We start from the raw sequence: 15,171 nt of genomic DNA on the forward strand, positions 1-15,171 counted from the left end.
CAAGAGCTACAGACAAATAATCTTCGAGAGCCTTACGTTCGGGAGCCGACAGAGAGTATAGTCTACCCCGGGGGGGAGTGGTTCCCGGAAGGAGATCAATACTACAATCATACGACCGGTGTGGGGGAAGAGAGGTGGCCCTGGACCGACTGAACACCGTGCGCAGATCGTGATATTCCTCCGGCACCCCTGTCAAATCACCAGGCTCCTCCTGTGAAGAAGAGACAGAGGAAACAGGAGGGATAGCAGACATTAAACATTTCACATGACAAGAGACGTTCCAGGAGAGGTTAGAATTACTAGACCAATTAATGGAAGGATTATGACAAACTAGCCAGGGATGGCCCAAAACAACAGGTGTAAAAGGTGAACGAAAAATTAAAAAAGAAATGGTTTCGCTATGATTACCAGAAACAGTGAGGGTTAAAGGTAGCGTCTCACGCTGAATCCTGGGGAGAGGACTACCATCCAGGGCGAACAAGGCCGTGGACTCCCTTAACTGTCTGAGAGGAATGTCATGTTCCCGAGCCCAGGTCTCGTCCATAAAACAGCCCTCCGCCCCAGAGTCTATTAAGGCACTGCAGGAAGCTGACGAACCGGTCCAGCGTAGATGGACCGACAAGGTAGTGCAGGATCTTGAAGGAGAGACAGGAGTAGTAGCGCTCACCAGTAGCCCTCCGCTTACTGATGAGCTCTGGCTTTTACTGGACATGAAGTGACAAAATGACCAGCAGAACCGCAATAGAGACAGAGGCGGTTGGTGATTCTCCGTTCCCTCTCCTTAGTCGAGATGCGGATACCTCCCAGCTGCATAGGTTCAGCACCCGAGCCGGCAGAGGAAGATGGTAGTGATGCGGAGAGGGGGGCAACGGAGAACGCGAGCTCCTTTCCACGAGCTCGGTGACGAAGATCAACCCGTCGCTCAATGCGAATAGCGAGTTCAATCAAGGAATCCACGCTGGAAGGAACCTCCCGGGAGAGAATCTCATCCTTTACCTCTGCGCGGAGACCCTCCAGAAAACGAGCGAGCAAAGCCGGCTCGTTCCAGCCACTGGAGGCAGCAAGAGTGCGAAACTCAATAGAGTAGTCTGTTATGGATCGATTACCTTGACATAGGGAAGACAGGGCCCTGGAAGCCTCCTCCCCAAAAACAGATCGATCAAAAACCCGTATCATCTCCTCCTTAAAGTCCTGATACTGGTTAGTACACTCAGCCCTTGCCTCCCAGATTGCCGTGCCCCACTCACGAGCCCGTCCAGTAAGGAGAGATATGACTTAGGCGACACGAGCAGTGCTCCTGGAGTAAGTGTTGGGCTGGAGAGAAAACACAATATCACACTGGGTGAGGAACGAGCGGCATTCAGTGGGCTCCCCAGAGTAACACGGCGGGTTATTGATTCTGGGCTCCGGAGATTCGAAAGCCCTGGAAGTGGCCGGTGGATCGAGGCGGAGATGGTGAACCTGTTCTGTGAGGTTGGAGACTTGGGTGGCCAGGGTCTCAACGGCATGTCGAGCAGCAGACAATTCCTGCTCGTGTCTGCCTAGCATCGCTCCCTGGATCTCGACGGCTGAGTGGAGAGGATCCGAAGTCGCTGGGTCCATTCTAGGTCGGATTCTTCTGTTACGGTGCGTGAATGAGGACCCAAAAGCGAATTAACGTAAACATAACTTCTTTAATAACAAAACATAGGTAGGCTCAGATGGACCGGCAGATTCTGACAGGACAGGACAAGGTTGCAGCAAACATGACGATAGTCTGGTTCAGGCATGAAAAACACAAACAAGAATCCGACAAAGACAGGAACAAAAACAGAGAGAGATATAGAGGACTAATCAGAGGGAAAAAGGGAACAGGTGGGAAAAGGGGTGACGAGGTAGTTAGGAGGAGACAAGGAACAGCTGGGGGAAAGAGGGGGAGAAAAGGTAACCTAATAACGACCAGCAGAGGGAGACAGGGTGAAGGGAAAGGACAGAAACAAGACACAACATGACAATACATGACACAGAACCTGTTTTTAATTCTCATTTTCTTTATGGAGGAGTGTTTGTTGACAATACCACTCTATCTTCGACAGAGGGGATCAAGCTGATTCTATACCATTTTACCGAGGTCAGTTCATGAAAGGAAGGCTTGCTCATTAGTTTTTTAACAAGAGTCTATTTCAAATCAGGACAGGTCGTTTCACTGAGCAGCCATTATGAACATAGGCTGTAAAACAGTGATCACTAAGGTCATTACAGATAACACCAGACTGATACCTATCAGGGTTATTTGTGAGGATAACATCGAGGAGAGTAGCCTTTCTGGGTGTTTGGAGTCATACCTTGTGGGATTGGTAATAATTAGTACTTGGTCAGGTGGTTTAAGCATATCCCCGTTTAGGTCACCTAGCAGGACAAATTTAGACTTAGTCTAAGGGGCCAGGAGAGAGCTTAGGGCATTTAGGGTACAGGCCGGTGCTGATGGAGGACAATAGCACCCAGCAACAGTCAACAAATAACTATTTGAAAGTTTAATGCTTAAAACCAGCAAATCAAATTGTTTGGGGACAGACTTGGTGGAGACAACCGAGCACTGAAGGTGATCCTTGGTAAAGATTGCCCCTCCCCCACCTTTGGAAGATCTGTCTTGCCGAAAAAGGTTATAACCAGAAAGGTTAACAACACTCTTCCTTAACCACGTGTCAGTAAGCCGGTAATTAGATTCACGGTGTAAGCCGATAATTAGATGACTTATGACATTATAAAAAGGGGGAAATCATTTAATGAGAATTAACTTTAATGCATGAACAAATCTTTATTATACTGGATGGTGGTGGGTTAAATAAATGTATGTATTCATTGATGTGAAAAGGTCTTTAAACATATAGTTCGTTTCCTTCTGGGAGGTCAGAGATAGTGTCAAAGATCGGGAGTTTAAAGCTATACAGCATTTATTTAAATTGATCATAGCAGAAAATATATGCATGTTAGATGAATTTAGTTTTTATGTGTTCATTAACCAATTCAATTTAAAATACTCTGTCCGTTTCTAAGAATTTGTAAGATCCTTATTTGCATAAAATGGACAGAGACCAGTCAACCGAAATTAGCCAAAAGCATTTATTCTCGAGAGCGCTGGTCATAATGCCATGTACATTGCTTAATATACCTCACATTTCATCATAGTTTTTAGATGTCCCTCCTCTTCTCCGACAAAGCAGCTTCAAAAGTCCATTCCAACCCACTAACGCACACACTATATCTGGATTATTTCCTAAAGTCTCACCAATTTATTACCACTTAGCTGACAGTTCCAGTCCCCCCCCCAGATACGGAAAACCCCGAGGAGCTCTCGCTGTCTTATTTTATGTCCACAGAGTTATAGCTGGGTCGGTTCAAACATAGGTTCATTAACCTCTTTGCTTACTTTCGACACACACATACATTCCTTCTTCCACAATGGTTACCATTTCCAATTACCCCTTGTCCATGCTACATAACCTCTAATCCTAATGGTCAAGTTTCTGGGTAGAATTATTTAATAATTTATCTTAAACTTTGATAAAATATCTTAACAATACATTACATGAAAAAGTAGAAAATTGTAACTTCTATTTTTGATACTTGATCCCTGAGCTGTCCCCAAGTTGAAGAAGTTTGGGACAATTACAGCATGACTTGTAATTCCGAGTACATTTACAAGACAAGAGCAGCTTACAGAAGAAAGTGCATATATTTTCATACTTCATAATGCTCCCCCGTGGGAATATCACCCACAACCCTGGCGTTGCAAGTGTCATGCTCTACCAACTGAGCCACACAGGACGTAACTAGCCGTCTTTACAGAAACATTACAAATACATAGTAAAATATCTATCACCATAACATATCTATCACCATCTTAGTAATGAGCTCTGTGATAACAGCCAGACAACGATCAGGACACATGGAAATGTCTCTAACAAGCCCTTCATTTCCTCAGTATTCTTTACTGTATTGTGTCAATCCATGTTAGCGTTGAGCGTCTCCTCTTGTAGTTACCTCTGGTACCTTGATCCCAGGCAGAGGTAATGCATAATTATAAACTCTGGGTTATCTTCAGTTGGCACGTAAAACACTTGGAAATTGACAATCGGATAAAAGTGTTTCAAAGTACCCACTTAAGACCCTGTACTAGTTGTCAGCTGGGTCTGTGTTGAATTCCAATAAGGTTTGTTGAATCTGTGACAGGTCTGAATCTGTGACAATGGAAGAAAGATTTGTTAGTGGGCTGCTATAGCACTAATATAAGAAATAGGACTGTCAGTCAAAAAATGTTTGTTGATGATTATTTTATATTTTGAACTGTTATGATTGGCAGCATGGGACAAACATCTACATTTGAAAACACTTTTCATGCAAAGATGTGGTGTATTTAATTATGCCTCACACTATGTTCCCATCCAACCATTTTTATGCAAGTAAAGAATAACCTGTCAGATAAAAAAATTCACGACAGGCCTGATGGAAAACAGCAAAACTTTGTCGCTGTATATTTGCAGTCACGTGATGCTATGTTGTGGTCCTCCCACTATGACTTGGAAAAGCATGAAGGGTTAAATAGGCTACAGATGAAATGAATTAAGATGAACTTCACAGGATTGTGAAAGTGCATGGCGATGAGCTTGATGGTCATTTCCAATAGGTTAAATATCAACGATTATTATTTGTAGGCTATGCTGGTGACATGATAGTCGGTGCTTGGCTGATAATTGACAAATAAAAATTATCTTTGTCTTATCCATAACCTCATCGTGGCTGCGTTCACACGGGCAGCCCAATTCTGATATTTTGCCACAAATGGGACTTTTGACCAATCAGATATTTTGCCCATAATTGGCAAAAGATCAGAATTGTAGCACACGCTCTCCGCAAACTGTTGTCTAGTGAGCATGCACCAAGACCAGATTGGGCATGTTTGCTTTATCAGAACACAATTTGTGACAAAACCATCAGTATAGTTGAAAATGCAATGGAAACACATTGAACTTCGTTTTTTTATTTGAGACATGAAGACATGATGCAAAGTTCTTTATATGTGCACTGCATCATTACCTACTGCATTTTATCTGCAACAAGACAATTTGATGGAAACACACCTCCGCTGGTAAAATGTGCATCTTTTTTTATGCAGGTAGAAGATAATTCACATAAATATTTTGACAAGTGGATGGAAACCTTGCTAGTGCTGTAATACTCACCAGAGCTTCCACGACTTCCATAGGCTTCATCTAAAATGACAAGTAAAGGCAGAAATCAATATTAGTAGCATAGTACAGTAGTATTATAGTAGTATAGTGTACTGTACTGAAGGAAAATCATGGGCTTAACATGCTGACTAGACCACCTTTGCGAGCATGTTTATTTTGTCCAACCACTCTAGACGCGATCAGGACACGCAGGTTGAAATATCAAAACAAACTCTGAACCAATTATATTAATTTGGGGACAGGTCAAAAAGCATGAAACATTTATGGCAATTTAGCTTGCTAGCTTGCTGTTGCTAGCTAATTTGTCCTGGGATATAAACATTGGGTTGTTATTTTACCTGAAACGCACAAGGTCGTTCACAGATAAAAGGGTAAACCGAGTTTGTTTCTAGTAATCTCTCCTCCTTGATATGGCGGTTGGCAACAAACTTTAAGTTGCATTACCACCACCAACTGGACTGGCGTGTGGACCTCAGTTCATCTTTCAATCACCCATGTGAGTATATGCTCCTAAAAACCAATGAGATGGGAGAGGCGGGACTTGTAGCGTATCAAGCGTCACAAATAGAACCAAGTTCTATTTTAGCGCCTGGCTACGCAGATGCTATGCAGATGCTCGTTGGCGCGCTCGAGCAGTGTGGATGCAATGATTGAATAACATGTGTATAAATTTATTTTGCGGTGTGGTCAGTATGTTAGGGCTTAAATAAAGCCATTTTTTGTTTAGACGCAAACGTGACAATGCATCAAAAAGCCCTGTAGGAGAATACTATACTCTGACGTCAGGACCTTGACAAAATAAACAGTGAGTGATGGCCATGAAAACACACATGACTTATGGCTATAGCTATGTTCAGTAAGTATATATTATTCTGTCTTTATCTAGCTTTATTTGTGAGAGCTAGATAACCTTTCATTACGTGGCCAGGAAGTTATGATCTCACCGTTTTCACCTTCAGCATCGGGTGCATTTGTAAGATCTTCTCTCTCAGAGGACAGATCGACTACAGTAGCCAAGAAAATAAAACATTTTATGCCATTATTCTTTTTCGGAAACCCACATCTAATAAAAAATGAAAATAGTCAGGGGAATACACACATCTATTTAATTTTCACCACTTGTTAAGAGTTGTTGATCATTTTCTAATTGACCTCATGTAATAATACTGCACATGAATTGAATACTTACCAGAAGTGGTTTCACCTCCTTGATCTAAAATAATCAATACACAAAGACATTAAAACACAATGATTATCATGCATCAAATATAAAAAGAGGTCCTGGAAACGAGACACCTATCCCAAGAATGAAACTCACCAATCAAACTCCCTCCATCTTGAACTCCCAGGGCAGCATTCTCTTCAGGATTAGCTGGGGAAAATCCTTTCACATTAGTCTAGAACCTAAGTTCTATGTACAGTATCATACAATGTTTGGTTCCACATGGAGAAGAGTCTGTATGGCTCTGATCAAGGCAGTGTTTTAACACTTCTAACAAAATATGAGTCTAAATAAAGAGAATGTCATTAATCAGCATGGTTAGTACCTTGGTTAATATAATGCACTGTATTCATTGGTTGAGCACCCTTGTCTCTGTTTAAGTTGGGCTGACATTCATTTGGTTTAATAGACTTTACTCACCAGCCAAATGTCTATTAGGCTCAGATCTCCATTTGTATTTGAAAAACCATACAACAACCACAACCACTAAAACAGCCAGTAGAAAAAACAGTAGTCCAATAGTCCAACAGAAGATGGATTTGATCCCTCCACTTGACACTTCACTTTTTTTCACCTCTGTAAGCACACAAGAACACAAAGAAGTCATTCCATTGGTTTCTGCATAGTTGTTATACAAGTGTTCAAAATCCAACTATAATCTTTGAATGGTGTCCACTTAATTTATCCAACATTTACTAATTCTGACCTTCGAGACCATTTGAATTGCTCATAAACATCATAGTGTCCATGCTTTGAAGTCATTTCAAGACAATGAATTGAAAACAACATTTTACCCCAAGTGTTTTTGCGTGTTCCGGGAAAGCTTTTATGATTGACCACACATTGATACACTTCAGACTCGGAGGCGTTAATCATCACTGTCTTTCTCAGCTGGTAGGTATTGTCTTCGTTAGGTCTGACCCCTGATGACCGGACACCCTCCATCTCTGTTAGGTTTACATTATTCCTAAACAGATTCATCTCGATGGGTGAGGAGCTGGGATAGGTTCCGGTTACTAGACACGTCAGGTTGTTGTGCCCAGGTTTTAGAGAGCCACGAGGGACAGTGTAGATAAGTGGATCAGCTACAACATTGCAGAGACATAAGAATACATGGTTAATTACAGAACATAAATATGAGACCTGGAAAAAAAGGTTATAAATACAGATATGATTGACAGTGGGATAGGTGATAAGAATGTGATTCATACAGTTGGTGATTGCATGACTTGATATACAGTAGTTGAATGCACTGACTAAGTGGCTTTGGATAAGAGTGTCTTCTAAATGACAAAATGTAAATGAAAATGTTCTGAAAGAACGAACATACATCTGGAACAGCTTATGAAATTATAAATATACAAAACCAATGACAAACCAACAGTTACACTCACATGAGTTATTGTACTGAGTTGCATTGAGTTCAAATTTCTGAAAATTATAGAGTGCCTGATAACATTCCACATTCAGAAAGTTGGTTATTTGATATTTGATGCTCTTTTTTCTGTTCCAATTGTTTATAATTAACTGAGCAGCAAAATCTACTGGAGTCCATTTATTTGTGTTATGAATGAAGTTCATTGTTGTTTCTCCATCATAGGCAAACTCAGCAAACAGGGTTTCCTCATCGTGAACAGGGTTGCGTTCAGGGATGTTCTTACAGCCAAACCTCATCTGCACAATATCACCGCCTACAACAAAGATGAGAGGGGTGAAAACAAGGCTGATAAAGCAAAGATGGTAAACTATGAAGTAATAGCTGCAACTCACTTTGATTTTTTGTCATGTGCATTTTCAGGTCTTCAGCTCTGGATAAAAACCACTTATCAATCTTCTGTCGACTTGTAATATGGTCTTGCCAGTACTGATTCCCAAAGCTTCTCTCCTTTTCATTCCAGATCTTTTTAGGTACAGGGGACTTGAGAACACTACTGTAGAAATCCACTGGTTCCCCATCCAACAAACCAACAACTTCATAGTGGGAGGAATTAAAGAAGGTGTACATGTACTCAAGTATATGTTCCTCTGTGAGCAGAGGATGTTGGGAGAGAAAGGGAGAAAAATTATGAGAATTAAAACTATTTTAATTAAAAAACAGAACAAATAATAGGCTACATTTACATTTTAGTCATTTAGCAGACTCAGTCTTATCTTGATCGACTTACAGTTAGTGCATTCGAGAAATTGAAAATAAATGTAAGTGATTTCTTGTCTGAATAGATAAACATCTCGACAATATAAACTGTTAGAATAAGGTTGACTATGATAACATAAGCGTGAAATAAAACGTATGCAATTAATGAGTTTGTTCTAGGTTTCATTTTCGTTTTACATTAATGGATAGCCCTAGCCAATTAATTTTGTAAAAACATAACTTACCTTCAGAGCCTAACTTTACATCAGATTGGGAAATTAACGAGAAAAGCATGAATATACATAAGTATCGGAACATATTTTTGTGGGCTAATGATGGCAGGGTTAGATTCTTACGATCAAACCACCCTCGCGGATAGAATAGTCAATAGTCAATTCCCCTCCTAACATATTTATTTTTCTTCAGTGAGTTTGAGCCAATTACATGTCAACAAATATGACAGTCACGTGTTGTTAGGTGAAAATCCTTGCGATAGGTACCATCCATCTCCTGAAATAAAGAAAGTTAGGCTACAATCTTCGGAAAAAAATATTTAATCACTTGCCACACTAATATATAAAACCCTTTTGTAGGATACATATAACCTTTTTCTGAAAGTTTATAACATTTCGACCAAATAACCTAAATGTTCTATATAGCCTACAAAAGGGTTTTATATGGAACCTTTTAGGCTGCCATATGTTGCAACCTGGTCTCAGAGCATTTCTTATTATTCTGTATGTAAATCTGACGTCCTCCATTCAGTACACTATGTTATGTTTCGTATGGTATGTATTAATTTGTGAATGTCCATCATTAATTTTGTATAATATGGTACAATGACAATTTTTATGATATGTTTCGAATTGCAAACTGTATAAAGGTTAAGAATTTACAAAATGTACAATATGTTACGACTTTGCAAAAAGTATGTAATAAATTCCAATTTGTTGTTGCTAACGTTAGCTAGTTGGCTAAGTTTCTAACGCTAACGTTAGCTAGGCTAGGGGTTTGTGTTAAGATTAGGAATTTGGTTAAAGAGTTAAGGTTAGGGTTAGCTAAAAGGGTTGAGGTTAGAAGGGTAAGCTACGACCAACCATCCTCCTAACCATACCAAATGTAACATGTAAATGCAAGATGGCGCCGTACTGGATGGCTGCCGTTTTGCAAACTCCGACCCAACTTTGCTATTTTGTGATTATTTTGTTGTTTATTTTTACTTTATTTTCAAGAACAACCAACAAGAAATTTTGAACATCAGAGCAGCAGTTACTTACCCAAATTCCGGCTTCAACTTTGACTCATCTGCCCTGAGCACTCTCTGTAATTTCGACCCAATTTTCGGGCTACCCAAGAGGAAACTCCAGCATTACAGAGGCAAGAGGGGGATCCTGGTGAGATTAAGACGAAGAGAAAACCGGCCACCTCCTCCCTCCATTCTACTGGCTAATGTACAGTCACTTGATAATAAGATGGAGGACCTTCGATCGCGGATCTGCTACCCACGGGACTCTCGAAACTGAAATATTCTTTGCTTTTCTGAAACATGTCTCTCGGACAATTGGCTATCCAACTCAATGGATTCTCCATTCACTGAGCAGAAAAGACAGTGGAGTCGGGGAAATCGAGGGGGGGGGGGGGGGGGTCCCTTTTCATCAACACCAACTGGTGTGCCAACTCCAGCATGTGGAAGTACCGACCCACTGTTCACCCTTCTTGGAATACCTGATGGTCAAATGCCGACCCTTCTACCTCCCAAGGGAGATTTCAGCTGTTATCCTTACTGTTATATACATTCCACCTCAGGAAAATAAAAATAACAAGCTGGCACTTAAACTGTACAAGACTATAAACAAGCAGAAAAACTACATTCAGAGGCTGCTTTTCTGGTTGTTGGCAGATTCATTTAAATCTGTGTCACTAAGACACGTGATGCCCAACTTCCATCAACACGTCTCCTACACTACTAGGGGTGATAAAGTCCTATACCGCTGTTATTCTACCCACAAACAAGCATACAAGACCCTCCCTCATCCGCCATTCGGCAAATCAGTTCATGACCCCATACTCGTGCTTCCTGTTTACAAGCAGAAGCTCAAACAGGAAGTACCCATGACTCTCTCCGTTGAGAAATGGTCACCAGAATCAGAGATTATGCTACAGGACTGGTTTGCTAGAGCTGATTGGAATATGTTTCAAGACTCCTCCGATAACATTGATGAACTATCCACCTCCGTCACTGGCTTCATTAGAAAATGCATCAAAGACGTTGTCCACACAGTGAGGGTTCACTGCTTCCCAAATCAAAAGCCCATTTTTGGCGCTAAACTGAAGGACAGGGCTATCGCACAGAGCTATTATAGACAACCCTGAGGCTACGGCTGAGGACAGGAATAAGTACAAGAAGTCCAGCTATGACCTCTGCAGTTTCAAAAGGACAATATAGGAATGAGGCACAGGCATGTGGCAGGGGCTGCAGCGGAAGACCCAACAGTGATCTGCATTGTATGCATTCTTATGCATTCTTTGACAATCACAACATTGTGCCAGGTGTGAGGGCCACTCTCCGAGGCTGACGTGAGAAAGGTCTTTAAATCAGGTCAACACCCGCAAGGCCCGACGGTATTCCAGGGCACGTTCTCAGACATGCGCAGAACTGGCAGGCATATCCATGGTAATTTTCAACCTCTCTTTTCCCAGTCTGTAATCCCCACGTTTTAAGATGACCACCATAATTTCTGTTCAAGAACTCTAAGGCTTCATGCCACGTCTACCTCCCTGTAGCACTCACTTCTATAATCGCGAAGTGCTTTGAGGTGCTGGTTATGGCACACATTAACCCCACCATTCCAGACACCCTACACCCAATCCAATTTGTATACTGCAATAGCAGATCAATAGAAGACACAATCTCAATCTGAACACCTCCCTCTGCAATTGGATCCTTGACTTCCCGACGGGCCGACCCCAGGGTGTAAGAGGAAGGAACATCACCTCCGCCACGCTGACCCTAAACACAGGGTCCCCACAGGGCTGTGTGCTTACTCGCCTCCTTTACTCCCTGCTCACGCATGACTGTGTGGCCACGTACGACACCAACACCACCATCAAGTTTTCTGACGACACAACGGTGATAGGCCTGATCACCGGCGATGATGAGTCAGCCTACAGTCAGAGACCTGGCAATGTGGTGCTGGAGCAACAAACTCTCCCTCTATGTCAATAAGATCAAGGAGCTGATCGTCCCAAAACACGCACCCAGTCTTGAAGAAGGCTCAGACAGCGTCTCTTCCCCATCAGGAGGTTGAAAAAGTTTGGCATGGACCCTCAAATAGTTCTACAGCTGTACCATTGAGAGCATCTTGACTGGCTGCTTCACGGCTTGGTATGGCAATAACACCGCCCTCGGATGGCACTACAGAGTGGGGTGCGGACAGCCCAGTAAATCACTGGGGCCGAGCCTCCTTTGACATCCAGGACCTCTATATCAGTGAAAGGAAGGCCCGGAAAATTGTTAAAGACTCCAATCACCCAAGCCATAAACTATTATCTTCCGAATGGACTAATATTTCCCTGTGTATAACTGCAGTTAAGCTATTCTGCAAACGAAAATCCTCAGTCAAGCAATCCGCATTGTAGAATTTCCTGCTCACATGCACTGCACATTATGGTAGGCTTATCAAGTAGAATATGCTTGACAGGACACTACTGCATCATGGGCAGCGCCATAGAAGCAGCAAAGAGGTCAATCGAACTCAACCGGGTGGGACTTCAAACTTCATTGGCTGATCCCTCCTAGTGACCATGTTTGAGTCATGTTCACCTGGGTCATCAGGAGGGGTCAGTCAATGGCAATTCCATTGTTTTGGTTGAGTTTGATTGACCTCTTTACCGCATCTATGGCGCTGCCCATGATGTCACAAAGGCTATCATGGCACACATACAAAGAAGAGTTGGCATTTAGCAGTCACTACTTCTAAACCTGAAAAGAGACAACTTCTACATGTTATGCAGGGAAAACAGCTAAATATATCAAAATCTGACTTGAGTAACCACATTGTGGGCCTGTTACAATATATAAATCATGACTGATTTAGCAAATATCCACTATAAGATCAGATTTGTTGAATGTACGCATATCCTTTACCGCATCTATTGAGCATCTTCAATTTGAAGTAGTACAATTTCTTCTTCACGATTGCCTGACCCCTCCTGATGACCCAGGTGGACATGACTCAAACAGGGTCACAAGGAGCCAATGAAGTTGGAAGTCCCACTCAGTTGACTATGTAAAATAGTGAAAGCCCTCAATGGCGCTGCTCATGCTAATACAGCCTTTTGGCCGCTAGAGGCCTCTATCATTCTCTATTGTATTAACCAATGATTTACAGTGCATTCGGAAAGTATTCAGACCACTTGACTTTTTCCACATTTTGTTACAGCCTTATTCTAAAATGGATTAAATAAACATTTTTACACACAAAAAAGAATACAATAAAAATACCTTATTCAAATCAAATCAAATGTTATTGGTCACATACACGTGTTTAGCAGATGTTATTGTGGGTGTAGCGAAATGCTTGTGCTTCTAATTCTGACAGTGCAGCAATATCTAACAAGTAATACCTAACAATTTCACAACAAATGCCTAATACGCACAAATCTAAGTAAAATAATGGAATTAAGAATATATAAATATATGGATGAGCAATGTCAGAGCGGCATAGAATTGTGAGGGTCGACGCTGGAGACAGGAAGCGGGTGCAGGGAGAACATTTAATAAATAACAGACATGAAACAGGACAGGAACAGCGTCTGGACAGGGGGAAAATAACGACATCAATGCAGACACAGGGAACAAACGGGGAAGCAGACAGTTATAAACAGGGCAATCAACAAACGGAAGGAGTCCAGTTGAGTTCAATGAGTGCTGCTGCGCGTAATGATGGTGACAGGTGTGAGTAATGAAGGGCAGCCTGGCGCCCTTGAGCGGCAGAGATGGAGAGCGGGAGCAGTTGTGACAGTACACCAGTAAGCTGGTTTTGACATGAAAAACATACAACAACACACAATCACAAGACAAGTGAAACAGATCGGGGTGTGACAAGGGAAAAACAACAACATCAATGCAGACATAGGGAACAAATAGGGAAGCAGACAGTTATAGACAAGAAAATCAACAAAGAGGAGTCCAGGTGAGTCCAATGAGCGCTGCTACGCGTAATGATGGTGACAGGTGTGCGTAATGAAGGGCAGCCTGGCACACTCGAGCACTAGAGTGGGAGCAAGGGGTGACAACACTAAGAGACAGTATATAGATATGAGATGAGTAATGCAAGATATGTAAACATTATTAAAGTGGCCAATGATTACAAGTCTGTGTATGTAGGCAGCAGCCTCTCTGTGCTAGTGATGGCTATTTAACAGTCTGATGCCCTTGAGATAGAAGCTGTTTTTCAGTCTCTCTGTCCCAGCTTTGATGCACCTGTACTGACCTCGCCTTCTGAGTGATAGTTGGGTGAACAGGCAGTGGCTCGGGTGGTTGTTGTCCTTGATGATTTTTTGGGCCTTCCTGTGACATCGAGTGCTGTAGGTGTCCTGGAGGGCAAGTAGTTTACCCCCGGTGATGCGTTGTGCAGACCGCACCACCCTCTGGAGAGCCCTGCGGTTGTGGGCGTTGCAGTTGCCGTACTGTGCGGTGATACAGCCCAACAGGATGCTCTCAATTGTGCATCTGTAAATGTTTGTGAGGGTTTAAGGTGACAAGCCAAATTTCTTCAGTCTGAGGTTGAATAGGCACTGTTGCGCCTTCTTCACCACGCTGTCTGTGTGGGTGGACCATTTCAGTTTGTCAGTGCTATGTTCGCAGAGGAACTTAAAACTTTCCACCTTCTCCACTGCTGTGGATAGGGGGTGCTCCCTCAGATGTTTCCTGAAGTCCATGATCTTCTCCTTTGTTTTGTTGCACGAATGACAACTAATGCTGCAACCAGGGGCGCAACTTTGGATTTAGAAGTGGGGGAGCATAATTATTATTATTATTATTCCCGTCGGATAAACACTCAAACAGCCTATCCAACCGCTCGAAGGCATCTACATGGTCCTAATACACACCGTTGCCTCATTTTGAATCACATTATCACATCACAATTGATAAGACCCAGATGCAGACAGTTTGAAGTAACAAGAGTTTATTACAACAACAGGGGGCAGACAAGCGACAGGTCAAGGGCAGGCAGAGGTCAGTAATCCAGAGCAGAGTCCAAAAGGTACAGAACGGCAGGCAGGGTGAGGCAGAGGTCAATAATCCAGGGCAGTGTCACAAGGTACAGAACATCAGGCAGGCTCAGGGTCAGGGCAGCCAGAACGGTCAAAACTGGAAAACAAGGACTATAGAGAAAACAAGAGTACGGAAAACCACTGGTAGGCTTGACGAGACAAGATGAACTGGCAACAGACAAACAGAAAACACGGGTATAAATGCACAGGGGATAATGAGGAAAATGGGCGACACATGGGGGGGGGTGGAGACAAGCACAAGACAGGTGAAACAGATCAGGGTGTGACATCTGCAAAACCTGCAG

The 15,171-nt window shown here is 42.4% G+C and overlaps 1 protein-coding gene across 6 annotated transcripts; it reads right to left on the reverse strand.

Moving 5' to 3' along the window:
* Window positions 1-3,088: 3,088 nt before the first annotated feature.
* On the reverse strand, window positions 3,089-9,018 carry LOC110508877 (major histocompatibility complex class I-related protein 1). 6 transcript variants are annotated; one of them, XM_090225003.1, is made up of 11 exons: window positions 8,833-9,018; window positions 8,224-8,478; window positions 7,848-8,144; window positions 7,248-7,538; window positions 6,874-7,029; window positions 6,550-6,603; window positions 6,421-6,444; window positions 6,176-6,235; window positions 5,223-5,252; window positions 4,143-4,220; window positions 3,089-4,032 (listed from the first exon to the last, which is right to left on the reverse strand). In XM_090225003.1, the coding sequence occupies exons 1-10, from the start codon at window positions 8,903-8,905 to the stop codon at window positions 4,156-4,158; spliced, it is 1,305 nt and encodes a 434-aa protein (XP_090081129.1). In that variant the 5' UTR covers window positions 8,906-9,018; the 3' UTR covers window positions 3,089-4,032; window positions 4,143-4,155. The 6 variants fall into 6 exon arrangements, with proteins under 6 accessions (XP_090081129.1, XP_090081130.1, XP_021445426.3 ...); XM_090225004.1 differs by lacking the exon at window positions 6,176-6,235; XM_021589751.3 differs by having other exon boundaries at window positions 3,089-4,220; window positions 8,833-9,015.
* Window positions 9,019-15,171: the final 6,153 nt, after the last annotated feature.

Source organism: Oncorhynchus mykiss, chromosome 28, assembly GCF_057628025.1.
Source record: "Oncorhynchus mykiss isolate SJ-2025 chromosome 28, ASM5762802v1, whole genome shotgun sequence".
In the NCBI taxonomy this organism is placed as follows: Eukaryota; Metazoa; Chordata; class Actinopteri; order Salmoniformes; family Salmonidae; genus Oncorhynchus; species Oncorhynchus mykiss.